This window comes from Enhydra lutris, unplaced genomic scaffold (genome assembly GCF_002288905.1).
Source record: "Enhydra lutris kenyoni isolate GAN:26980312 unplaced genomic scaffold, ASM228890v2 scaffoldscaffold27, whole genome shotgun sequence".
Lineage (NCBI taxonomy): Eukaryota > Metazoa > Chordata > Mammalia > Carnivora > Mustelidae > Enhydra > Enhydra lutris.
The window spans coordinates 23,492,979-23,518,912 of NW_019154111.1; the positions used below are offsets into that span (position 1 = coordinate 23,492,979).

The 25,934-nt window shown below is 38.3% G+C and overlaps 1 protein-coding gene across 1 annotated transcript in view; it reads right to left on the bottom strand.

Moving 5' to 3' along the window:
* LOC111151999 (capping actin protein of muscle Z-line alpha subunit 2) overlaps window positions 1-22,805 on the bottom strand; it is a 60,767-nt gene extending 37,962 nt beyond the window's left edge. Inside the window, exon 1 of the mRNA XM_022510255.1 lies at window positions 22,670-22,805. Coding sequence (XP_022365963.1) covers window positions 22,670-22,708 — 39 coding nt within the window. The 5' untranslated portion in view covers window positions 22,709-22,805. The remainder of the gene's footprint in view (window positions 1-22,669) is intronic.
* Window positions 22,806-25,934: the final 3,129 nt, after the last annotated feature.

Sequence of the window (25,934 nt, forward strand, 5' to 3'; positions counted from 1 at the left end):
CACATGGGATGGGTTTTTGGGTATAATATGGGATAAAGATATGTTTTTTTCATTACACTGTCATAAGGATAAATAAAACAACCTAATACTACTTGTTGAAATGTATATCTTTTCCCAGTGAACCAAAACAAAACAAGACAAACTGAAAAAATGTATCTTAGATATTCACAATATTTTTAAAATGTGAGTTACTTCTTTATTTCAGTCACAGATATGAAACACATGTCATACACTTTAATAAAATCCAAGTCCTTCTAAAATGCACCTGATGAATTTAGCAGTCATCCTTCAGGTAGCAATTGGAAAATGTAATTTCCTCAAGGAACTTCTGAGTATTCAATAATATCAGAAGGCAAGAGGAAGAGATACTGTCCTATTATTATGGAGGCACAGGCTAACATTAAGAAAATATCATGTAAGTAATGTAAAATTATATTAATATTCTATTTCTTCTCACAAACAACTTATTTTGTTTTAAAGACATCCAACAGTTATCTCTGCAAGTGATGAATAATTCATTTTTATACATAAAAATTCTAGTATGGTTATTTAGGCATTGCTGTAATTCACAATGAGCTGTGTCCTTAAAATCAAATTAAACAATCTGGGATTAATAGCGGATTCTAATTACTTGCATTCTAATTAAGATATAACCCTATCTACCATTTTTTATTGTTTACAATACTCTGAAACAACTCATGATTTTGGAGACTCAAAAACAATTTGTTATAATTTAGACTTTATAAAAACCCAAAGTGAACGGGTACTTTTTTGATGTTTCATCTATGGCTAAACATATTTAACTTCACTTTTTCATTCAACATCTACACAAATTGTGTTTGAGGAGGGCTGTAACTGTTTAATACAAATTTTCAAATGCCAAAAACCCTGTCTTTGTATAACCCCATCAAAATCACTTACTTCAAGAGTTCTCTCATGACCCAACCATCTCATTCAGGTATTTACATAAGAGAAATGAATGTATATGTCTACAAAAATAATGCATAAGAATATTCATAAGCAGCCTTATTCATAATAACCCCAAATGTTCATCAAGAGGGAAATGGGGGTGCCTGGCTGGCTCACGGGAAATGTGTGTGACTCTTGATCTCAGGGCTGTGAGTTTAAGCCCCAAGCTGGGTTGTAGATATCACTTAAATAAATAAAACCTTTAAAAAAAAAGAGAGAAAGAGAACAATGGATAAATTAACTGGGGTACTGATGCAAGCAACACCATGAATAAATCTCAAAAAAAAGTTGAGTGGAAAGAAGCCAGACATACACAAAAAATACATACTGTGTGACTCCATTTATAAGATATCTAGAATCAGGGAAAACTAATCTATGGTGATAAAAGTTAAAAGTACGGTTGGGCAAAGGGTGCAGGGATTGATCAGAGAGAAGCAGGAGAGAATTTTCTCAAGTGGATCGAAAATGTTCTTCAAATGAATGATGGCTGCACACATATTGTGAAAATTCACTGAACTGAATATTTAAAACTTGTGCATTTTATGGCAGGCAAATTATATCTCAACCTAAAAAAAATTTTTTAAAGGGAACCTGGGTTGCTCAGTAGGTTAAGCCTCTGCCTTTGGCTCAGGTCATGATTCCAGGGTCCTGGGATCGTCTCCCCACATTATGCTCTCTGCTCAGCAGGGAGCCTGCTTCCCCCGCCCCTCTCTCTGCCTACTTGTGATCTCTGTCAAAAAAATAAATAAAATCTTAAAAAAAATTTTTAAATCTCTCATATATATGATAGCATATCTTATCATTATGTATAAAATGTTAACTTTAAAACTTAGTAGCCATAGACATACAGATGGCCAACAGACACATGAAAAGATGCTCATCATCACCTGTCATCAAGAAGCGCAAATCAAAACTACAATGAGATATCACTTCACACCTGTCAGAATGGCTAAAATTAAAAACACAAGAAACAACAGGTGTTGGGAAGGATGTCAAGAAAAGGAACCCTCCTACATTGCCGGTGGGAATGCAAACTGGTGCACCACTCTGGAAAACAGTTTGGAGGTTCCTCAAAAAATTAAAAACTGAACTCCCTACAATCCAGTAACTGCACTACTGGCTATTTGCCCAAAGGATACAAAAACACTAGTTCAAAGGGATATATGCACTGGTATGTTTATAGCAGCATTATTTACAATAGTCAAACTAAGGAAGCAGCCCAAGTATCCACTGACTAATGAATGGATAAAGAATATGTGGTGTGTACGTACACACACACACACACACACACACACACACACACACACACACACACCATGGAATACTACTCAACCATAAAAAAGAATGAAATCTTGCCATTTACAACAACGTGAATGGGACTTACAATGCTAAGTGAAATAAGGCAGAGAAAAACAAATACCATGATTTCATTCATAAGTGGAATTTAAGAAACAAACAAGTAAAGGGGGAAAAAAAGAGAGAGAGAGAAAGATAGCCTCTTAACTAGAGAACTGATGGTTGGTTACCAGAGGGAAGGTGGGTGAGGGGATGGGTGAAACAGTTGATGGAGATTAAGGAGTGCACCTGTCATAATGATTAACAGGTGACTGAAATAAAAATTTAGGGATACATGACTGCCTCAGCAGATGGAATGTGCAACTCTTGATCTCAGAGTTGGGGGTTCAAGCCCCACGTTCGGCACAGAGATTACGTAAAGAAATACTTTTTTAAAAAAAGGTTAAAAAAACTTTAGTAACCATGATAATTAATGAGTGAGACATTATTTGCTTATTTTCTAATTAAGAATCACAAACCTTAACAATAATTTTTATTGCTAAAAATCCATAAACTATATTTATCCAATATTTTGCTTTCTTTTTAGGTGGACTCCATACCCATGTGAGGTTTGAACTCATGACCCCAAGATCAAGCATCGCATGCTCTACTGACTGAGACAGCCAAGCACCCATAACACTTTAACAGAAAGTACAGTAAAAAAGGTTAAAGGTAAAATTTTAAAAAACAAAAATTAAGAACCTTAGGCTTTCACTCTGAATTAAAGAGAGTAATAAATTGGCATAAATCTATACTACCTAGGACATCTGTCTCAATCTCCTTAAAAAATACTGAGGGTTTTGGGGTGTCTGGATGGCACAACTGATTGAGCACCTGATTCTTGGTTTCAGCTGGGGTCATGATTATCAGGGTTGTGAGATGGAGCGCCCTGTTGGGATCCATACTCAGTGTGGAGTCTGCTTGCGACTCTCTATTCCTCTTCCTCTGCCCCTCCTCCCTGCACTTGCATTCTGTTTCTCTCTCTCAAATAAATAAATCTTTAAAAAAAATACTGGGACATTTTTGCTTACATTGAGGACTCTGGTCTGATAATGTTTTTATTTTTACTCATTTTCTTTATCAGTGTACAAATTATAAGAAGGAAATCTCAATGCTCACACTGAATAAACTGAAGTCACCTTTCTAAGAAATCCCACAGTAATGAAATATCTACACTTTGAACTCTACATAGTTTTCATCAACCAGACTCTGTTTGCAGGGAAGACTCAACTGACAAGGACTGATGAAGTATGACGTCCTAGGGAAGAGGGTAGACCAAAAAATACATGGTAAAATAAGTAAAAATCCTTAACACTTAATTCTAAATCATTGCATCAAACTATATAAATGTTACATCCCACAGGCAAATATGTTAGAATTTGTTCTTGAAAAATTGTACTAAATTACTGATACTTTAAAAAATGTGGTTAACTTTCCATCTCTTATGCTTCCAAAATCCTCAATGTTTAGGATGGATTTAGTCTGGGAAGTAAAAGAAATTCAGAGGGAAAAGAAAAAATCAAAGAGGGAATGGACTTTTGCCTATATATTACTATATCTAAGTGCTTAGAATGGTGCCTGGCAGATAGAAGGCTCTCAGATATTTGCTGAATAACTAAACATTGAATATCTCTTCAAGGCGGGATTCCTGTTGCCCCTGCCCTATACTCTGCATTCAGTAGAGAGTTACTATATGCTGAATAAATCTATAAGCAAGAATAAACTCTCACTTATTTAGAACACTTAGAGAATGTAGTATTTCAATGAAACAAACATTTTTGGAGTTATCATTAATACAATTCTATATATAAACTGTAAATTATAAATAAACTACATTCAAAACCACAAAAATGTATGCTAATATAAGGAAGCAGTACAGTGTATACTCTCTGGAGTCAGACTGACTGGACTGGATTTTCATCTCTACTACTCATTAGCTATGTAAGCTTGGGTAAAATATAGAATATTAGATATTATTAGCAGTAACAATGAGATAATAAGTATATTTGTATTTAGTATAGGTCTAATATTCTTTTTTTTTTTTTAAAGATTTTATTTATTTGTTTGACAGAGATCACAAGTAGGCAGAGAGGCAAGCAGAAAGAGAGAGGAAGGGAAGCAGGCTCCCCGCCGAGCAGAGAGCCCGACGTGGGGCTCAATCCCAGCACCCTGGGATCATGACCTGAGCCGAAGGCAGGGGCTTTAACCCACTGAGCCACCCAGGCGCCCCTAACTCTAATATTCTTAAAAATAACCCTGGAACACAGATATTTTCGCATTACATGTTAGTTTCTTTGTGCCCTATGGTGATAGAAGGATGGCATACACCCAAGCATTTCTGTGTTGTCTGCAGTGCATTCCTTCCATACACTGACATCCTTCCTCCTCACTTGGAAATCATCCTTTCCCTCTCTACTTGACTCTGCTCATCTCAAAAACCAGTGACAGCAACACTGCAGAAAAAGCTGGTTTCCTAGCTGCATGGTGGGAATGTGCAAGATCTGCACTTTTATCTAAGACAAATGATCTGTTTTGATCTTTTTAACCTCTATAAAACCTATATAAACCTCTATAAAACCTATATAAAACCTCTATAAAAAAAAAACCTCTGTTTTGATCTTTTTAACCTCTATAAACTTCCACTTTTTACAAGGAAATTAAGGGAATAAAATATACCATTATTTCTTAAACTTTTAAAACCACTACCTCTGTTAGATAAAATAAAATGTTATCTAAAATTACTCTCTGAGATAGCTGTTACTACTTTTAATTTATGAAAGAGAAAACAGAGATCCAGAATTGGGATATGAATGAAGTGCTCAAATGAAAGTCCAAAAATTTCATAGAGCTGCCTCCCAGTACAGCATCATCTCTCTATGATGGTTCAGAGATAGGCTGAGAACAAAAGAAAACTCTAGGCAATCTCATCTACTTCCACCACTTCTATTATCCCCACACAACAACAGCTCTCCAATCTATACATCTACCACATCATTTGTCAAGATCAAGATGCATTTTTCTAAGTATAACTTATTTACTAGAAATCTCCATTAAAATGTCTCAAAGATACTTTAGACTGTCTCACCCAAACCTATTCCCTTCTGTTCTTTATAAAATTACTGGCACCACCTAGAAATCATTCCACTTTCCCCTCTCTCCCTCAGGCATCATGATCAGTGAGTGTCTGTCTCTCTTGCTCAAAACCATCCCCTTTTCTTTGACTCCATTCCATTTAGACCCACTTTGTTCAGCATAGTTACAACAATAATCCTGCCTCTAGTCTTATAATCTTCAAAATTCATTTTCCATTCTACCACCAGACTGATTATTTTTCAATGCAAATTGTGATGTTTCTTCCTGCTTAAAATCATCTAATGGTTCCTCCACTGCTAACAAAATAAAGTCCAAAGTCCTTAACATAACATATAAAGCTTCTCCATATCTGAAGGCTATAAAATGTAATTGTTAACAGCATAAATTCTAAAATAAGACTGTATGGACTCAGTTTACAGCTCCACCGCCTACTACCTCTATGACCATAAGTAAATTAAATTCAGTCTCCTTTCTTGCAGCAAATGAGATAATACACTTAGGAAAGTGCTTGGCACAGAGTAAGCACTCAAATAATAGCCACTACCTTTTTTACTCTGCCATTTACCAGCTCCTACAGCCTATCCACTCCTTTTCTCATCCCACATATACACAATACTGGAGCCTCAGCACTTCATTCAGTCTCTCAAACAAGAACCCTCACCTTCTATGCCTCCACATCACTGCATACATATGACCTGGCCATCTATTACCCATTGTGGTAAAATTGTACACAGCAGCATTAATTTCTTAAACTTTGCAAGTTAACAGAAGAAAAGATCACAAAGAAAGGCAAACTCAAAGATCAAATTATACTATTAAAAATTTGGGGGTGGGGGGGGATACCCGGGTGGCTCAGTCAGTTAAGCATCTGACTTCAGCCCAGGTCATGATCTCAGGGCAGGCTCCCTGCTCTGTGGGGAGTCTGTTTATCCCTCTCCCTTTGCCCCTTCCTCCACTCATGTTCTCCCTCTCTCAAATAAATACAAAAAAATCTTGAAAAATAAGTAAATTTTTGATGTATTCTTTAGTACAGCAATTTTAGTAAATACTTTTGATAAAGGGTCAGTATTATTAAGACCTGTGGTATAAGGTCTAAAATTAAAGACTAATATTTATGTGTGCTTTGACATCTGGGGAAAACCAGGAGGGCCCTGAATGACCTAACTGCAAGTTCCCATCCTCATTCTGCTTCTGCAGATAATGCCCCTAGTCAGACAACCCTCTTTATCACAGGGAACAAGCACAGCTCCTGCTTATTCCTGAGGAGCAGGCTCCAATTCCCTGCCAGCCTGCAGAATTATTCAAAAGCCAGTCACATCATCCTGTGGGAACCAAGGATCACTCCACACTCTTGATATGACAAAACTTGGCTTCCACGGCCTCAGCTTGTTCTTCTATTCCCCAGTGCGACCTCCAAACGGCCCCACATTGTGTGCAGTGTCCCCTTCTCCTGGGTTGTTGAGTATACATGATTAATAAGCTGCTGTTCATCTCATCTGTCCAGTGTCAGGTGTTGTGATTCAACCATCCACATAACCCTGAAGTAGGTACCCCTCGCTCACCAACAAAAGGAAGAGAAGGGGAATAAAATAAGATCTGGGAAGCTCAAATTAAGATATATAACTGGGGACTAAACCAAGGAACTCAAAGTTATTTAAAATATATTGTAAGAAAGCAAGTAAGTATGTTGATATATAGTCCAAACATTAGAAGGGCAAGAGAGATTCTTCAAAGATCTTTATTTTTATTTCAGACATAGATTTACAACTGTGGTTATCTAGTTTCCCATCCTCCGATGGATTTGAAGGGAGGAAGGAAAGGTTGACAGTTGTACTTAGAACATTAAAAAAAAAAAAAAAGGAAAGGTCTGAGCCAACCAGACAAAGTTTGAAGAAAACAAAATTCCTTCAGAGAAACAAAAAAGTTACAATCAAGTCCTGAAATTCAGGAGCTAATCAAACCTCTTGGGGCTCCTGGGTGGCTCAGTGTGGTTAAACCCTCTGTCTTCAGCTCAGATCATGATCCCAGGGTCCTGGGATTGAGCCCCGCATCGGGCTCTCTGCTCAGCAGGGAGCCTGCTTCCCCCCACCCCTCTCTGCCTACCTCTCTGCCTACCTGCGATCTCTGTGTCTCAAATAAATAAATAAAATCTTAAAAAAAAAAAACAACTCTTGAAAAGAGAGCACTAAACTTCTTAGTAAATAAATTTTTACCTAAGAGTAACGATAAGCTTACAGATAAAAGCTGAAAATGATCAGGATTTTGAATTATAGATGACACAGATTAAACATCTCAAAACCTCCAGACTTACTGCATCTCTACCGAGTGATCAAATAATAGGGGAAAGTCCTGTGTATGTGGTCAGTGGAGTGGAAGATGAATCAGAGACTCTTCACAATTTTAGGTAATGTTCCTCTACTCTTTTCTACTGCGTGGCCTATGAAGAACTCCTTTCTAGTTTCCTTATTAAATGAGTTCATTAAATAGTGAGAAACGGTCTTTGATAGAGCAAGTTAGAACACCTGAAAGTCAAATGGACTTCCTTAAAAATGAACACTGTGCCATCATGGTACTCTTTTGAGACTCTGTTCAACCTTCTCTGGATCAGAATTCTCCAAATGTCTCAAGAAAATGGACACAATTCAGTTATAAATCACTAAAGTGCTCAAAAGGGAAAAAAGGATATTCATATTGCGAAATCAGATGTTGACTCCACTCCTTAAAGAGAATTCTCCAAATCCTTTCTCCCTTTTCCTTCTCCACTAAGTAGAAATACAATTCATTTTGATAAACTCATACAAAAATGTCTCCTGCTTTCTACCAGGCACTATTTTCTCTTTGTGAATGTTGGCAGGTATTAGGATCAGAGGTATCTCAGATTCCAGATAGTAAAAAAAGTATGTTAATGCTGGGATGCTGCCCGCTATCAGCTTTTCCTCATGTGCTGCAGGCAAGAGTGGAGCTGATGAAGCCCTTCCTATTACAGAGAGCATGCCTCCACGCAGAGGCTACAGAAAGAAATGAGTTTCTCCATACACCTTCCAATTTGATCAAGAGGCCAGATGATAAGCAAAGCAAATAATACTGATGAGCTGTGTGGCATTTGCACATCATGCTGGACCAACATGTATAGAAACCAAACATTTACCACAGGGATGGGAAGAAATTAGTCACAATATCCAGAAAGATGACGACTTGTGGCTCAATACTGTGGAGCAGTGATGCCTTATTTTTCTACAGAAGTTCTCAATTCCTTGGTTCTTTCAGTGTTGCAATAAATGTAAAGAGAAGATAAGGCACACCTGGTGTAAGAAGATACCATCAAAATCCCTGGTATCCTGGCATGCACTAACCATCCAGATAAATATAGAGTACTGAACTGTTGTAATTTTTCTTTAAATATGTTTTTACCATTTATTTAAAAGAGTAAAAAACCCACAAACCCAAAGTAGGCATTATCATTAACTAAAAAAGAAAAGTTATGTATAAATTATTATTTATCTTAAATTTTCAATTTCTTTCTCTTTCCTGAATCATTCCCCTTAGTCCATGAACATTCCTAAATTTTTTTCTATCTTAAAAAAAAGTACTCCTAAATAGTAGTAAAAATTTTGAGGCAGTAACGCCTATTCTTTTTCTTCTGTTTCACTACCAAGTTTTTTCAAGAATAATTTATACTTACTGGCACCATGTCCTACTTTTCTTTAGTCAACACTTACTGAGCATCTAATACAGTGAAAGTCAACCCCAGTGACACATTCTATCATCTAGAAGGCTTTTTCTTTTTTTCTCAGAAGGGTACAAAGGCTCCAGGCCTCACCTATAAGTGAAGCTTGTGTATCCATGTTTGTTTATAGACTCTCCGATTGACTGTAATGTGCAGCTAGAGTTGAAAACCACTAGTACAGGGGCCCTGGGAGGCTCAGTTGGCTAAGTTGCTGCCTTCTGCTCAGGTCATGGGTTCAACATTGGGCTCCTTGCTCAGTGGGAAGCCTGTTTCTCCCTCTGTCTGCCTCTCCCCTCTGCTTATGCTCGCTCGCTTTCTCTCTGACAAATAAATAAAAATCTTAAAAAAAAAAAAAAAAAAAAAAAAGGAAACCACTAGTATAATGTATGCCAGGCACTCTACTGGAATTACAGAGAGGAGTAAAACACAGGGCCTGCTCCTGAAGAACAAAGAAAGTAAGAAAATCAGGTAAACCAATTAAAATCAGTAAATGTTGTAACAAAGGTATATACAAATTGCTAAGTGAGCACAGATAGGCCAGGATACACAGGAATGAAGGAAGTCTTTGGGTCTGGTTATCGAAGATGAGCAGTTTACCACGCAAAACATGACTGAAAGGTCATTTCTGCAAGAAAGAAAGCATATACACACTTTTTAGACTTGGGTAATCTGGCTTTTCTTTATCTTCTTCCTGCTCCAAACTCTAGTAAAATTGCCCTCTTAAAGGCCACCACTGGAAGGAAATAATAAAGATTAGAGCAGAAATAAATGGCATGGAAACTAAAAAAAAAAAAAAAAAAAAAAAAAAAAAAATCAATCAATAGAATAGATCAATGAAATCAGTAACTGGTTCTTTGAAAAAATTAGTAAAATTGATAAACCTCTAGCCAGATTTACCAAAAAGAAAACGGAAAGGAGAAATAACAACCAACACCACAGAAATACAAATACTTACAAGAGATTATGAGAAACTATATGCCAACAAATTGGACAACCTAGAAGAAATGAATAAATTCCTACAAACATATAAATTACCAAAACTGAAACAGGAAGATAAAGAAAACTTGAACAGACTGATAACCAGCAAAGAAACTGAATCAGTACTCAAAAAACTCCCAAAAAACAAAAGTCCAGGACCATATGGCTTCATAGACAAACTCTACCAAACATTTTAAGAATTAACACCTATTTGTCTCAAACTATTCCACAAAATATGGGCACCTGGGTGGCTCAGTGCGTTAAGCCTCTGCCTTCAACTCAGGTCATGATCTCAAGGTGCTGGGATGGAGCCCCACATCAGGCTCTCTGCTCAGCAGGGAGCCTGCTCCCTATCCTACCCACCCCCACCCATTCCTGCCTCTCTGCCTACTTGTGATCTCTGTCTGTTCAATAAATAAATAAAATCTTAAAAAAAAAAAACAAAAAACTATTCCATAAAATAGAAAAGGAAGGAAAACTTCCAAATTCATTCTAAGGCCTGCATTACCCTGATACCAAAACCAGATAAAGAGACCACAAAAACAGAACAACAAAACCCCCCAAAGAACAAAACCTACAGGCCAGTATCTCTAATGAACATAGATGCAAAAATCCTCCACAAAATACTAACAAAGCAAATCCAGCAATACATAAAAAAATCATTCACCACAATTAAGTGGGATTTATTCCAATCAGGTGGTTTAACGTACAAATCAATGTGATACATCACATTAACACAAGGAAGGGTAAGGACCAGAAGATCATTTCAATAGATGCAGAAAAAGCAGTTGACAAAGTACAACTTCCATTCATAATAAAAACCCTCAACAAAGTAGGTTTAGAGGGAACACACCTCAAAGTAATAAAGGCCATATACAAAAAACCCACAGATAGTATCATCCTGAAAGGGGAAAAACTGAGAGCTTTTCTTCGATGGTCATGAACAAGACAGAGATTCTACTCTCATCTTATTTAACATAGTCCTGGAAGTCCTAGCCACAGCTATCAGACAAAAAGAAACAAAAAGCATCCAAAAAGGTAAGGAAAAAGTAAAACTTTCACTAGTTGCAGGTGATATTTACTCTATACAGAAAACTCAGAAGACTCCAGCAAAAACCTGCTACACCTGATAAGCGAAAATCAAAGTACAGAAATCTGTTGCATTTCTACACACCAATAATGAAGCAATAGACAGAAATCAAGGAATCAATCCTAATTACAACTGCACCAAAAATAATAGGATACCTAGGATTAAACTTAACCAAAGAAGTGAAAGACCTGTAATCTGAAAACTATAAAACACTGATGAAAGAGGTGTACCTGGATGGGTCAGTCAATTAAGCATCCGATTCTTTGGTTTTGGCTCAGGTCATGATCCTGATATGGTGAGATCCAGACCCACATAAGGGTCCTCAATTAGAGCAGAATCTGCTTAAGATTCTTTTCCCTCCCTCTCCCTCCCCCTCTGCTCCTCCCCCTACTTCATGCACGTGCTGTCTCCTTCTCTCTACAATAAATAAATAAATAAAATAAAAACAACAATGATGAAACTGAAGATGACACAAAGAAATCGAAAGCCATTCCATGTTCATGGACTGGAAGAACACAAATACTGTTAAAATTTCTGTACCACCAAAAGTGATCTAAACCTTTAACGCAATCCCTATCAAAATAGCAGCATTTTTCACAGAACTAGAACAAAAAAAATCTCAAAATTTATGTGGAACCATAAAAGAGCCCCAAGAGCCAAACCAATCTTGAAAAGCAAAGCTAGAGGAATCACAATTCTGAACTTCAAGTTATATTACAAAGCTGCAGTAATCAAAACAGTATAGTCCTGGCGCCAAAATACAGATCAATAGGACAGAACAGAAAACCCAGAAATGAACCCACAATTATGGGCAATTAATCTCTGACATAGCAGGAAAGGACATCCAGTGAGAAAAAGTCTCTTCAACAAATGGTGTTGGAAATACTGGACACCCCCCCCAAAAAAAAAAAAAAAAAAAAGAAACTGGACCACTTTCTTATGTCATACACAAAAATAAACTCAAAATGGATTAAAGACCTAAATGTGAGACCAGAAACCATAAAAATCCTAGAAGAGAACAAAGGCAGCAACTTCTTTTATATCAGCTGTAACAACTTCTTTTTAGATATGTCTTCTCAGTCATTCCAAAATTTAGGACTTGAAAATACAGTGGAGCCCTGTTCCCAAGCTCAGCTTCTAGACCCTCCCAGAGGCGGCGCCCTGGCTTAGCTGGGAGGCTGCCCTGCTCCAAGGCATTTTCTTAAATCAGGATCCAATGTCTCTTACGTTTCTTTTAATGTATTATAGTTTCCCTCCATTTTGTTTAAATGTCATTATTATGTTGAAGAAACTGGGTCATTTGTCCTCTACGTACTGTTTAGCATTTGTTTTCACTTAATAAACTGTTATATTCCTTCCCTTAAAAAAAAAAAAAAAAAAAAAAAGGTATGCCTCCTGAGGCTAGGGAAACAAAAGCAAAAATAAACTATTGGGACATCAACATAAAAAGCTTCTGCAGAGCAAAGGAAACAATCAGTAAAACTAAAAGGCAACCTACAAAATGGGAGAAGATATTTGCAAATAACATATCTGATAAAGGGCTAGTATCCAAAATATATAAACTTACAAAACTCAACACTCATAAAATGAATCATCCAAAAAAATGGGCAGAAGACATGAACAGATCTTTTCCCAAAGAAAACATATAGATGGCCAGTAGACACATGAAAAGATGCTCAATATCCCTCATCATTAGGGAAATGCAAATCAGAGCTACAATGAGATATCACCTCACACCTGTCAGAATGGTTAAAATCAACAACACAGGGAACAACAGGTGTTGACAAGGATATGGAAAGGGGAACCCTCCTGCATTGTTAGTGGGAATGCAAACTGGTGCAGCCATTGTAGAAAACAATATGAAGGTTCCTCAAAAATTTAAAAACAGAACTGCCCTTTGAACCAGCAGTTGTATACTGGGTATTTACCCAAAGAATATCAGAACACTAATTCAAAGGGATACATGCACCCCTATATTTATAGCAGCATTATCTACAACAGCCAAATTATGAAAACAGCTCAAGTGCCCAAGAGGTTGACAAATGGATAAAAAAAATGTATATGTATAAACGGAATATTACTCAACCATAAAAAGAATGAAATCCTGCCTCCTGCAATGCATGGATGGAGCCAGAAAGTATCATGCTAAGCAAAATACGTCAGTCAGAGAAAGTCAAATGGCCTAACTCATATGTGGAATTTAAGCAACAAAACAAACGAGCAAAAGGAAACAAAAAGAGAGAGAGAGAGGCAAATCAAGAAACAGACTCTTAACTATAAAGAACAAACTGATGGTTACCAGAAGGGAGGTGGGTGAAGAGATGGGTTAAATAAGTGATGGGGATTAGGAGTGCACTTGTGATGAACACTGGGTGGTGTTAGTATGAAATCACTATCCCGTACATCTGAAACTAATATTACACTGTATGCTAACAACTGGAATTTAAATAAAAACTTAAAAAAAAAAAAAAGGCCAACAGTGATCTCCCATCCACCACTTAGTCGGCCTTATCTGCAGTAGTTTTCCCACCTATAAAATGGATAATAACAAAATTACTCTGACAATTGAGAGATTAATTAATATAGTATACATAGTGGCATACAGCAGATAAGATCCCTGTACCTTAAGTACGAACTATATTCCTTTTAATCTCTGTAATACTGGTACTGCTCCTTCTGGAACTCCTCAAGTTCTATAAATGAGCGCACATACTCTGTGCTACATATATACTTCTACTTCAACAATCATCCCGCACCTCTTCCTCTCCTTCTTTTATTTTCTAAATAATAGTATATCCAACAGTATATACTCTCTGACCTCTCCTTTTTCTATGTCCAAGCTTCTCCTAAATGTCTTATCCCATCTTGTGGCTTTAACCCACAAGAGAGGATTCTCAAATCTATATAAAATGTCTAGGCCTGACCGTTCTTTCCAGGCTCCATTTCTACTCCCTATCTTCTAGGCAAGTTCAAAGAGGTATTTGGTGGGCATCTCAGACTCAGTATAACTCAAATCAAACTCAACATTATTCCTCCCAGCTGTCCATCTTCTTCCTGAATCCCCTAGCTGTTAGTGGTGGTACCACTTCTCAGTTACCCAAATTTTAACATTCAGAGTTACCCTGATTCTCCCATTTCTCCCTACATTCATTCACCAAGTTCTGTTGATTCCAACTCCGAAATCTGTTAGCAATCATATTTTTCTTTGTGTCTTGTGAAACTACTTTAAGCCAGATCTTAACACTTAACCCAGGTTCCCATTGTTCTTACTAGCTCCAATCTGTCTAGACCTATGGTTCTCAACCACGGACAATTCTGTCCTACAGGAAAACATTCTGATTATCATTACAGGGGGGAAGAGGGTACTACTGGTACCATGTGAGCCAAGGATGCTATTAAACATCCCACAATGCACAAGACAGCCCTCACAATGTTATCTGGCCTCAGATGTCAATAATGTTGGGGTTAAGAAACCCTGTACTAATTTAACAGCACAGTTCATCTTTGCATCTCTTACTTACAAAGTACCTGATATAACTTACACTTTGTTTTGTTCCCAGTTTCCTACTTTTCTGCCTGTGTTGTGCTCTGGCATAAGCTTGTACCCCAACTGATGTCTACCATCCTCCTAGGTACAAGTAATTTTTCTGTTTTCTGAATTTCTATGAACTGACTACTTTTTGATGCTGTACCATACATATACATATATATACACACAAACACATATAAAATATATCTGTGAATCCATAATCTTACCCTTGTGTCTACCGAACAGGAGATCAAATCACCAACCTTCAGTGAGATTAAAATCTACTCTATGGTATTATTATTGCTACTCACAAATATTGCAGTTCTCCTTTCCTTCCAAGCCCTCCGAAATTAAGTTTGTAGATGAAACTTGCTTCAGCTAACTGAAACCTGGGCAGAATGTAGTGAGCTCCAAATGTATGTGTGGTGGGGGAGGAGAAACTTTAAAAACCAGTGTGCTGGAGTGCCTAGTGGCTCAGTTGGTTAAGTATCTGATTCCTGATTTTGGCTCAGGTCATGATCTCAGAGTTGTGAGATCGAGTCCTGCTTAAGATTCTCTCTCTCTCCCGCTTCCGTCCATCCCTCTCAATAATAAATAAAGAAATAAAAATTTATAAAATGAAAATAAAAATCAGTGTGCTTGCTATTCCCCACATTTCCTTCCCACTGTTGCCAGGACTTAGGAAGAAAGTTTAAGATTTGTTTTTGTTTTGATAAATATAACATGCTACATTTTGTAAACTTAAGGTGTATAGCATTTTACTTTGATACATTCATATATTGTAATATGACTGCCATTAACGCAATACTTACCATTACTACTACTTTACATCATTACAGTATATACATTATATTACTGTCTATACTCATTATACTGTACATTACATCTCTATGGCTTATGTACTACTTATTACCCTTAAATACCTTTGTACCCTTAAATTTGTACCTTTAAATACCATCAATATTATACCCCCAACTTCTGTTTTTTGGTGGGGTTTTTTTTGCTCTTTTTTTAACAGGTCTGGCTTTTTTAGATTCCACATATAAGTGGTATCATACAGAACTTGTCTTGCTCTGACTTAACTACTTAGCACAATGTGTTCAAGGTCCTTCCATGTTGTCACAAATGGCAAGATATTATCTTTGCTCATGGCGGAATAATATTCCACTGTGTATACATATCAAAAAGCCCAAATTTACACTGAAAACCTCCAACAGCCCAAAACTCTATGAGGCTTCACTGAGCAGGACCTTTCTGGTGCTGACCCACATTGGACATATTATATAGAATGAGGAAATGTCATACAAAATTCCCTTCCCAAACCCACTCATGCTAAGATTTTAGGTTGTTAGTTGTCACATTATATCCTTGCTTACCTTGATTCACAATCAATGTAAGAGGCATAATTTAATGCACCACTAAAAAAGGGAAATGCTACTGATTAGTATCATAAGCCATTGAGTGTACAATGCAGCCTAATTCCAGAAATCTTAAAATATGGAGAACTATGGGTACTGAAGTAAATGGAAGTATGATATATTTGGTAAAAATATAAATGGGGAGGTAGTTTTTGAAAAGTATTTCCATTCCTTGTCTATACAAACATAGTAAACTAAAATGTGTAAGGAAAGTTCTATCATTAGGTTCACAGTGAAACATGTGTCATAAGAGAAAGAATGTAAAGACTGTACATCTAACCTTCAAAACAAAATTTGTGAAATTCTCCTTTTCTGACAACTATAGATGGTTCCATGGAATCACTAGTTTTTTCTGAAATGCAATAAACTTCTGCAGTAAGTTACTGCTTCAGGCAATCAGGCCTTTAGGTCAGAGCACAGAACCATATGTCAAATTTTCCCATCATGCTTTTCAACTTAAAAACTACTTTGCATTCTGTTTTTATATTCCATGTTTTTACATTAAAATGCAATATTCTATGTATCTAATTATCCTTATTTTATGCAGAAATGGCTCCCAAAAGCACTGAACAAGTACTAATTTGCTTTAATGTGCAGTCTGAAAAACTCCACTAATGGTACAGCAACTACCAAGCTTCTGCTTGCTGTAGGAATTTTTACACTTTATTGGTGCAATGACAATTCATTCATCTACTGAATGAAACGAGGAATGAATATTTTCTATATTAATAGCTTAATGGTTTAGTTTACTTTTTGGTTAGTAAGAACACAATAAATTTTACAGTAATTATGATGGCAACTTATATTACTTTCAAACATGAAGAAAATTTCTGAAACCAAATTATGACTGTGTAGTGAGGGAGAACTATATAAACTACTTATGAAGAATATTTAGCATGTGTAAATGATTTGAACCATAGCCCGTATCATCACCTGTTACCTTAAAGAGCACCAAAAATTTCATTCAATTATCTAAATCTTTAAAATCTAAAGCTTTATTTAGAAATGAAAATTTAGGTACACCAAATTTTCCCTCAAAATATTTACTTCATATTCTACTTTTTTTTTTTAATTATTACACTTTAAAAAAATATTTTATTTACTTATTTGACAGATAAAGAGCACGAGTAGGCAAGCAGTAGGCAGGCCCTCTGCCAAGCAGGGAGCCTGATGTGGGACTCAATCCCAGGACCCTGGGATCATGACCTGAGCCAAAGGCAGCGGCTTAACCAACTGAGCCACCCAGGCACCCCCCTACTTCTTTTTTTAAAAAACAATTTTTTTTTTAAATTAATGAGAGAGAGAGAAAGAAAGCATAAGCAGGAGGAGGAGAGGGAGAGAGAGAATCCCAAAAAGACCCCTCACAGAGTTGACAGAGTGCTTGATCTCAGGACCCTGAGATCATGACCTGAGTGGAAAGAGTCAGATGCTTAACCAACTGTGTCACCCAGGCACCCCATATGCTACTTCTACTTTTCATAAAACTGTTTTTAGTTTTGTGAATTCACGATTCCTTTGTTCATTCACTCATTGAACCCTTTTATTACCACATGCAGCATAACGACAGATGCTAAAGATACTTCTGCATGTAGGAATTCCAACAGAACGAGAGAAAAAAAGACAGTTAAGCACATAACTATTATGCAAAACTGTATTTAATACTAATGAGATGTTGGGGTGCCTAGGTGGCTCAGAAGGTTAAGCGGCTGCCTTCAACTCAGGTCATGATCCCAGGGTTCTGGGATCAAGCCCTATGTCGGTCTCTCTGCTCAGAAGGGAGCCTGGTTCTCCCTCTCCCTCTGCCTGCTGCTCTGCCTGCTTGTGCTCTCTCTGTCAAATAAATAAAGAGAATCTTAAAAAAAAAAATACTAATGGTATGTTATAGCCAGTCATGTGATCTGACATAAATCCTGAGGGATGAGTAAGATTCTCATCAAAGAGGATAGACCAGGAAACAGTTCCAATACTCCAAGTGGATAAGAAGTCATCAGCAGAGGGGGCACCTGGGTGGCTCAGTGGGTTAAGCCGCTGCCTTCGGCTCAGGTCATGATCTCAGGGTCTTGGGATCAAGCCCCGAATCGGGCTCTCTGCTCAGCAGGGAGCCTGCTTCCTCCTCTCTCTCTGCCTGCCTCTCTGCCAGCTTGTGATCTCTCTCTGTCAAATAAATAAATAAAATCTTTAAAAAAAAAAAAAGTCATCAGCAGAAAAAAATACAACTTACTGTGTGTTTACTACATGGCAGATGCCATTTACACGTATCCCCACATTTCAGAGGAAACTGAGGCTGAGAGGTTACATACTTTACCTAAGGTGCTAGACATGGACTAGTATGTAGGTCTCTTTCAATTCATAGCACGATTAAATAACAGCGTATGTACTGGAGTCAGAACTATTTAGGTAAGAATGGAATACAAAGCCATGAATACCATTTTCAAGAGTTGGGCTTCCTTGTAAAGGCAATGGAGTATCCAGCAACTAAAAGTTTGCGAGTACAAAAACAACATATTAAAACATGGCTTAGATACAGGAAATTGGAGGAATTAGTCTAGGAAGTTTATAATAAAAGCCTAGCAGTGGCAAATACAAGGGAAAGACCAGCGGAAAGACAGTCTCTGACCCTACTTTTCCTCCCCTTCCTTAACCAAGTAGTCACAGAACAGGTGCAATCAATTCGCATTCTGTTCATACAGTAATTTTGTTACTGAACAACAGTAGTTAATAACATAAATAACAACAATTAATTTAATAGTCTGGTCAACTGAGAGGTAATAAACTAAAAATTGATATAAATGGAATACCTTTTCAAGCAAAAAATAAATTACTTGCATAAGACAAATTTTGATGATAGGAATGACAAGAAATTTCAGAAACAGACTGTAAGGTACAGAGCTCAAGGAGACAAAGGTTAAAATAAAGCTGAAGTTAAAAATTTGGATGACCAGAATAATGGAAAAAGATAAAGAGAAAAAGGAGCAGAAAGAGATTTCTGATCCACTCTGCATAGGAGAAAAGGGGAGAGGAGTTTATGAATTTACTTTTAGGAAGGTTCCATCTGAACACATCTCATTAACTGTCTCCTGTAAAAAGAACCACCCAATAAAAATGCGTGACTAGTGATCAGAAGAGAAGTCAGGACTGAGCTATGGACATGAGACACATTCACAAAGATATAAAAGATGAAGCTATGGAAATGGATCACTCTTATCACTAGGGAAAGGTAGGATTATAACGGGTTATAAGGAAAGAAACCAAAAAGATCCTTTCCAACCAATAACTAAATGTCTTCCTTCTGGAGCTTTGGAGTGACTTCCCTCTGTAAGGAGGGGTGTGAAATGGAATCATGCTTCTGCTTTTAGCCTTATTCCACAATTTCAAATTCACAAAATTGCTTTACTGTACAATGCAGCTGACCCCAGGAATGGAAAACATAAACTGCTTTTGGCCTAGAGTTTCTAAACTATGTAAAAAGATCTGTGGGACATGTTCAACAAATGAGTAACTTCAAAGCACTTCACCGTGCTTCTTCAGATAATATTATTTTCTATGAACCTAGTGGCCAAAGATGAAAAGGTTATTAAATTTCATAGTGGTATCCTCACAAAGGTTTTGTACATGATTTTAAAAAGCAAAGATGTTATGCTAGATTAATTTCTAAAAAGTTTCCTACCTTAGAGCATATACAAAAGTATGCCAGTAGCACAAAATTTTTAAATGTGTTAAATAATAAACTTTGTTCCAAAATTATCAAACACATTTAAATTTAGAACCCAACACTATTTAATGTTAGGTAGCTACAATTTTTATTAAAAACAAAAAGAACTATTGTTTCTCCTTTTTCAATATAAGCTGTCAACAAATTAAAATCAAAGCTAAACCCAAAAAAGGGTCCTATTATCAATTCTTAAGGGTTAGAGAACCAACTTTGGATTCTGACAAACAGGATTAAATACCACCTCCACCCCTTCCTAGCTAGGTGTCCTTAAGTGAATCACTTAAAGCTTCTGAAACCTTAATTTACTTTTCTGTGAAACTGTAGTAATAAAACCTACCTCAAACTTACAACTTATTTTCAAATGTATCATCTGAGCCACCCAGAAACAAAGTATGGGTACTATGTAAGTTAACAGCTTCCCTTCTTCAGATCTTCAATCAATAAAGGGAATTCCAATAGCTTATAAGTATTTAAAGCTTATTCTGAAAATTACAAACAAGGTGGCAAAAAAAGTAACATGATTTAAATATTAGATTAGGGGCACCTGGGTGGCTCAGTGGGTTAAAGCCTCTGCCTTCAGCTCAAGTCATGATCCCAGGGTTCTGGGATCGAGCTCCACATCTGGCTCTCTGCTCAGCGGGGAGCCTGCTTCCCTTCCTTTCTCTCTGCCTGCCTCTCTGCCTACTTGTGATCTCTGTCAAATGAAAAATAAAATCTTTTAAAAATAAATAAATAAATATTAGATTAAAAATGCCACCTTTTAAAATTCTATTTGATTCTATACCCAACCTACTCCCAAAAGATTAAAAGAACATTTAGATAACTAAAGTGGAAAGAGTGTTAGAATTTCACTTCACCAGTTACGAATTTAGCCCAGAAATTTGGTCAGTCTTATTCTTAAGTTACTAAATATGGCAATGAAATATATATGAAAATATCTACAAAATAGTCTTACAAAACTCAAAATAGAAACAGAAACACCAAATTCCTTCAAATTTGAATTCATCCATTTACTATTAAACCACTGTGTACGCAAGTTTGGAGATAAGATGCCCTCCCCCTCCCCCATTACAGAGTTTTGTACCCTGAGAATGCCAGATAATGAGGAACCCTGTCATCTCATTCTTGAAAAAAAATGTGCTATTTTAGGCCTTTACAACATGGGGCAGGACTACATTAACTCCCATACCGAGTACTCTCTCCTCAGCCAGATTCTAGCCACTTAAACTACTAACCACTATTTTAGTAGTAGAATAAAAACATGACAATCCCTTTAAAAACTTTTTAGCACTAGTTTTAAATGTGTGTGCACTCAACTGTGTACATTTTCGATTATCAACTCCTGGTTATTTACCAATACAACACATGTGAACGCTACCCAGCAACTTTTGTATATACAGGGATCTCCTACCAGGTCTGTGAATTATGGAGAATCTTGTAGTTCTCCCCATCTTGTTCTTTTATTATTACTTTCACCAAAGACCACAGAGGGGGAAAAAAAATGGATTTCCAAAACTGAAGAGGCCGCTGACTTCGGCATATTCACATTGGGAAGGCGATAAAACATTATATTTTGGTGCAAGTTTATATCACAGGATATAAATCACTTGGAGCAGAAAGTTCCATTTGAAAATACCCCCAGGCTTACATTAGGATTTCTTAAACACCATTAAGGTGTGTTTCATACATGGCTGTACTGCTTTGGAACTTAAAAAAAAAAAAAATGAACACTGTGAAATTAAGAGTGGACATTTCAAAAACTGTAACCATCTTATTCACAGATTATATGTCAGTCACTTCTGAGTTTGTGAAACGTCAAGGCCTTCCCGGAAAATACTTAAAATTAGTAGGGTCCCCCACCTCCCCTGGGAATGGGCCCTCACAGAAGCCAAGGGAAAAGGAGAATAAGAGAATTAGTTCTATGATCAGATTTCTCATTTTAAATGCCTGAGAATTTAAGTCGTTCATCTGCTTTCGACGCTGTCATAGCACCTAAGATACAGCAAAAGGAGTTGCACAATCTCCCCTCTTCAGAAGTCCTAGCAGGACGGTGGAGCGCCACCAAATCGGCCCCCAGAGGGGCTAGTGCCAACCACGGCCGAAACCAACTATGGGGAGGGGGTCTTTTTGTGAACAACTCCGCTGCCTCCCAGGAACGCGGGAGCTGCAAAGCCTACAGCTAAAGCCGAAAAAAGAAACGGGGTGGGGGGGGTGGGAAGGAGAGGGGGAGGGAGGGAGAGAGACTTCCACCGGGAAAGGAAAAAATCGTAGACAACCAGAAAAGGAAGCATTTTGTTTCTGGGAGGGGGCGTAAAAAGGGAGAAGTGAAGGTCTGCTTCCTAAGCGGTTTTTTCCCCCTTACCCCTCACCCGGGCTACTGTCTCTGGCCAGGCCCTCGGGCTCACCACCGCCCTTGGGTCGCTCCCAGGCCGGGACCCGTACCTCTCGGCAGTCCCCAGACCCGGCGCAGGGCCCCGCGGCCCAGGCGGAACGAGAGGGTCCCCAGCGGCCACCGCCCTCCGCGCCCCCCGCCCCCGCCCGCCGCGCCAGGCGCCGCCGCCCGGCTCCCACTTCCTATTTTCAGAGCACACACCCTACAAGGAGGCGAGCGAAGCGAGCAGGCCTGACAGAGACCTGCCCCCGCGCGGGGCCTCGGGTGACTGACAGGGGCAGGCACTAGGGCGCAGCTACGAGAAGAGGAGGAAGGGCAGCCGAGGGCACAGACCAATGCCCTTTCCGGGCGTCCAGACTCCGGGCTGATACGTCGGGGCTCTAGTGGCTCCCCGACGACGGACTCCGCCGCCTCCGCCACTCTTACCTTCTCCTCATCAGACAACTGCTCGTCCAGATCCGCCATTTTCCTTCTGGCGACAAACCGCGGCGGCGGCGGCGGCAGCGGCCACCTGACTTCCCCCTTTCCGTGCGGTCCTCCGCGCCGCGCGCCCCCGCCAAGGGAGGGGCTCGCAGCCCAGGCCGCCGCGCACGCGCCCGGGGAGCCCCGCCTCCCTCTAGCCGGCCCGTGGGGTCGACACGCGGCTGTGCGCGTGCGCGGGAGGCTGGACGGTCTGGGAGTGGGGGGAAGAGTGGCCTACCGCCGCCTGCTGCAGGCTTGTCAGCATCCTGAGTATAGGATTCTTTCTCCACTAGTGACCATATGGACCCAGTCTGCGACGAGTACATTCTGAGCCCTTGATTATGTTCCCATCAAGCCCTCAACTCTGCCAGCTAAAATGTGAAAAAGTGTACGAATAGAAGCTTTTTAAACAATCTGTTTTTTAAAATTACTGGAAAAATATTCAGTTTTTATTAAAATATGTACACACAACCCAACCCATAATTGGAAGATTGCTCTTGGTATATTCGTGTATTCATTTAAGAAATATTTATTCGTCCTTTATTGTGTGTCAGGTACTATGTTAGTCCCTGGGAATATACAACGATAAGTAAAAACAAGGGAAACCTCTGTTCTCAAGAGGCTCACTGTTCCCTAAACAAACATAGAGCAGTTGGGGAAGGCACTGTACTATTGCAGGGGAATCCAAAGTTATGTTAGACATAGATTCTGCTTTTCTGAATTTAATTGCTAGATTAAATACAGAGAGCCCAGTAAAATTTGAATTTCAGACAAACAATGGATATATATTTCACGTATAAGCATGTCCCATGAAACATTTGAGATATACTAAGAAAAAGTGTTCATTGTTTTCAAACTGTATTGGAATCCATTACTTTTATTTGCAAAATCTGGTAAGCTTACTTGTAACACTTTAAGTTGAACTAGTGAGTGAAGATATAGTAAAAGCTGTATATATGAAGTGTCTAGGAATTTTGTTAAAATGCAGTTACTGATTCAGTAGATCTGCGATGGGGCTGGAGAATCTGCATTTCCAAGAAGCTCCCAGGTAATGCCAATGCTATAGATTTGGAGATCACACTTTTTAGCACGGCCTTAGAATTTATTAGATAGGACTTAAGACTTTAATCATTGTGTTGCATACCTAAAACTAAATCAACGTTATATGTAAACTGTAACTCAGTTTTAAAAATATCTTTTAAAACTTCATTCAGGGGGCACCTGGGTGGCTCAGTGGGTTCAGCCTCTGCCTTCGGCTCAGGTCATGATCTCAGGGTCCTAGAACCGAGCCCTGCATCAGGATCTCCGCTCAGCAGGGAGCCTGCTTCCCCGCCCCCCCCCCCCCCCCTGCCTCTCTGCCTACTTGTGATCTCTGTCTGCCAAATAAATAAATAAAATCTTAAAAAAAAAAAAAAAAACTTCAGTAGAAAATGAGAAACTGTTGACAACATTTGAACAGTGACATGACATCAGAAACATGTCTAGCAAGATGAATCTGACAGCTGCAGGTAAATGACACATATGAAAATACCTCCCCCAGTTCAAGTTCCTCTCTCTATATAAAACACTGTTACTAAGTAATTTACTGAGTGTTCATACTATACAAATCCCTGTTTCTTGCAGATGGAAAGCAAACAGAAACCATGCTATTAAAAAGCTTATAGTCCACTCTGAGATAGAAGAGGAAGGGGATGCTTGCTGACACAATTCCGGAAAAAGCGGGTGTTCTGTTGAGCATAAATGGTGCCGAGAAGATAGGATAGAGAATAAGCCACACAGTTTGGCCAGGGAACTCACCAGATATAAATAAATAATAAGTTCACTCTTTTATAGTTTACAGGTCATTGCTTCATTGATTTCTCACTGCAGCCTCGTGAAGTATTTATCAGCATTATTATACCCATTTTACAGGAGAATAAACAGAGGCATTTGTTCAAGTTTGCAATCAAGTGCCTAAATTGATAGTAGAACCCGGGCATCTTACTCTGTATCCTACATTCTTTCCACTTTGAGATGTTTCTTCTTCTCTAAGGTCCACCAAATAAAACTTAATGAAGGTGATTACTCTCCCATTCTGCCAGTTTTAGTCACCATGACTTACTGCATCAGCTCTACTTCTAGTGTTTTTTTTTTTCCTTCTGTTTTTTGGGTTTCTGTTTACATAGCAACACCTAAGGTTAATGTGTACACAGTGGGTTCTCAGTAGATGCTGTTGCTTGGCTAAGAGGCTGCTTTCTTCCTCTAGAAACCTCACCCAAATTTGGTAATGCTTTGCAATAATTTGAGTCACGCTGTCTTTATAACCTTGGTGACACTTTATATGTGGTTCCTCATAGTGACAAAACCAGCAGTTATGTATAATTTCTGATAATCCTTTCAAAAATCTCCAAGTACCATCCTCTTGAAACAGTTAAAAGAAATTACAGAATTCATGTACCCTAGGAATTCTGGGAAGATTTTAAGCTGTCACACAAAATAGGTATAGATATGGAATAACCATTACATGACTGCCAGTAGAAATATAGTAGTATTCTTTTTTTAAAAAAGATTTTATTTATTTGACAGAAAGAGAGAGTGAGCATGAGCAGAGGGAAGGGCAAAGATAGAGGGAGAAGCAGGCTCCCCACTGAGCAGGGAGCTGGATATAGGGCTCCATCCCAGGATCCTGAGATCATGACCTGAGCCAAAGGCAGACATTTAATAGATTGAGCCACCTAGGTGCCCCAAAATATACTAGTATTCTTTTTTTTTTTTAAAGATTTTATTTATTTATTTGACAGACAGAGATCACAAGTAGGCAGAGAGGCAGGCAGAGAGAGAGAGAGAGAGAGGAGGAAGCAGGCTCCCCGCTAAGCAGAGAGCCCGATGCGGGGCTCGATCCCAGGACCCTGAGATCATGACCTGAGCAGAAGGCAGAGGCCTTAACCCACTGAGCCACCCAGGTGCCCCTACTAGTATTCTTGATAATCAGTCATTTTATGATGAAGAGAAAAGAAACAAAATATTCTTTCCCCACACAATTCTACCTACTGAGAATTTCTATCCTTTTCTCATTTAATTTCTAAACTCACCTTTCTTCTACTTATTAGTAGTAATCTTTGCCTTCCAAATTAACTGAAGCAGAACCTGAGTTTTTAAAAAATTCTTCCTTTTGTAGTGTTTGTTGTTAAATTACTTGTATGCGTCTTAATCTGTTTTCCTGTGGATGTGCTCTATGTCCTGAACTAAT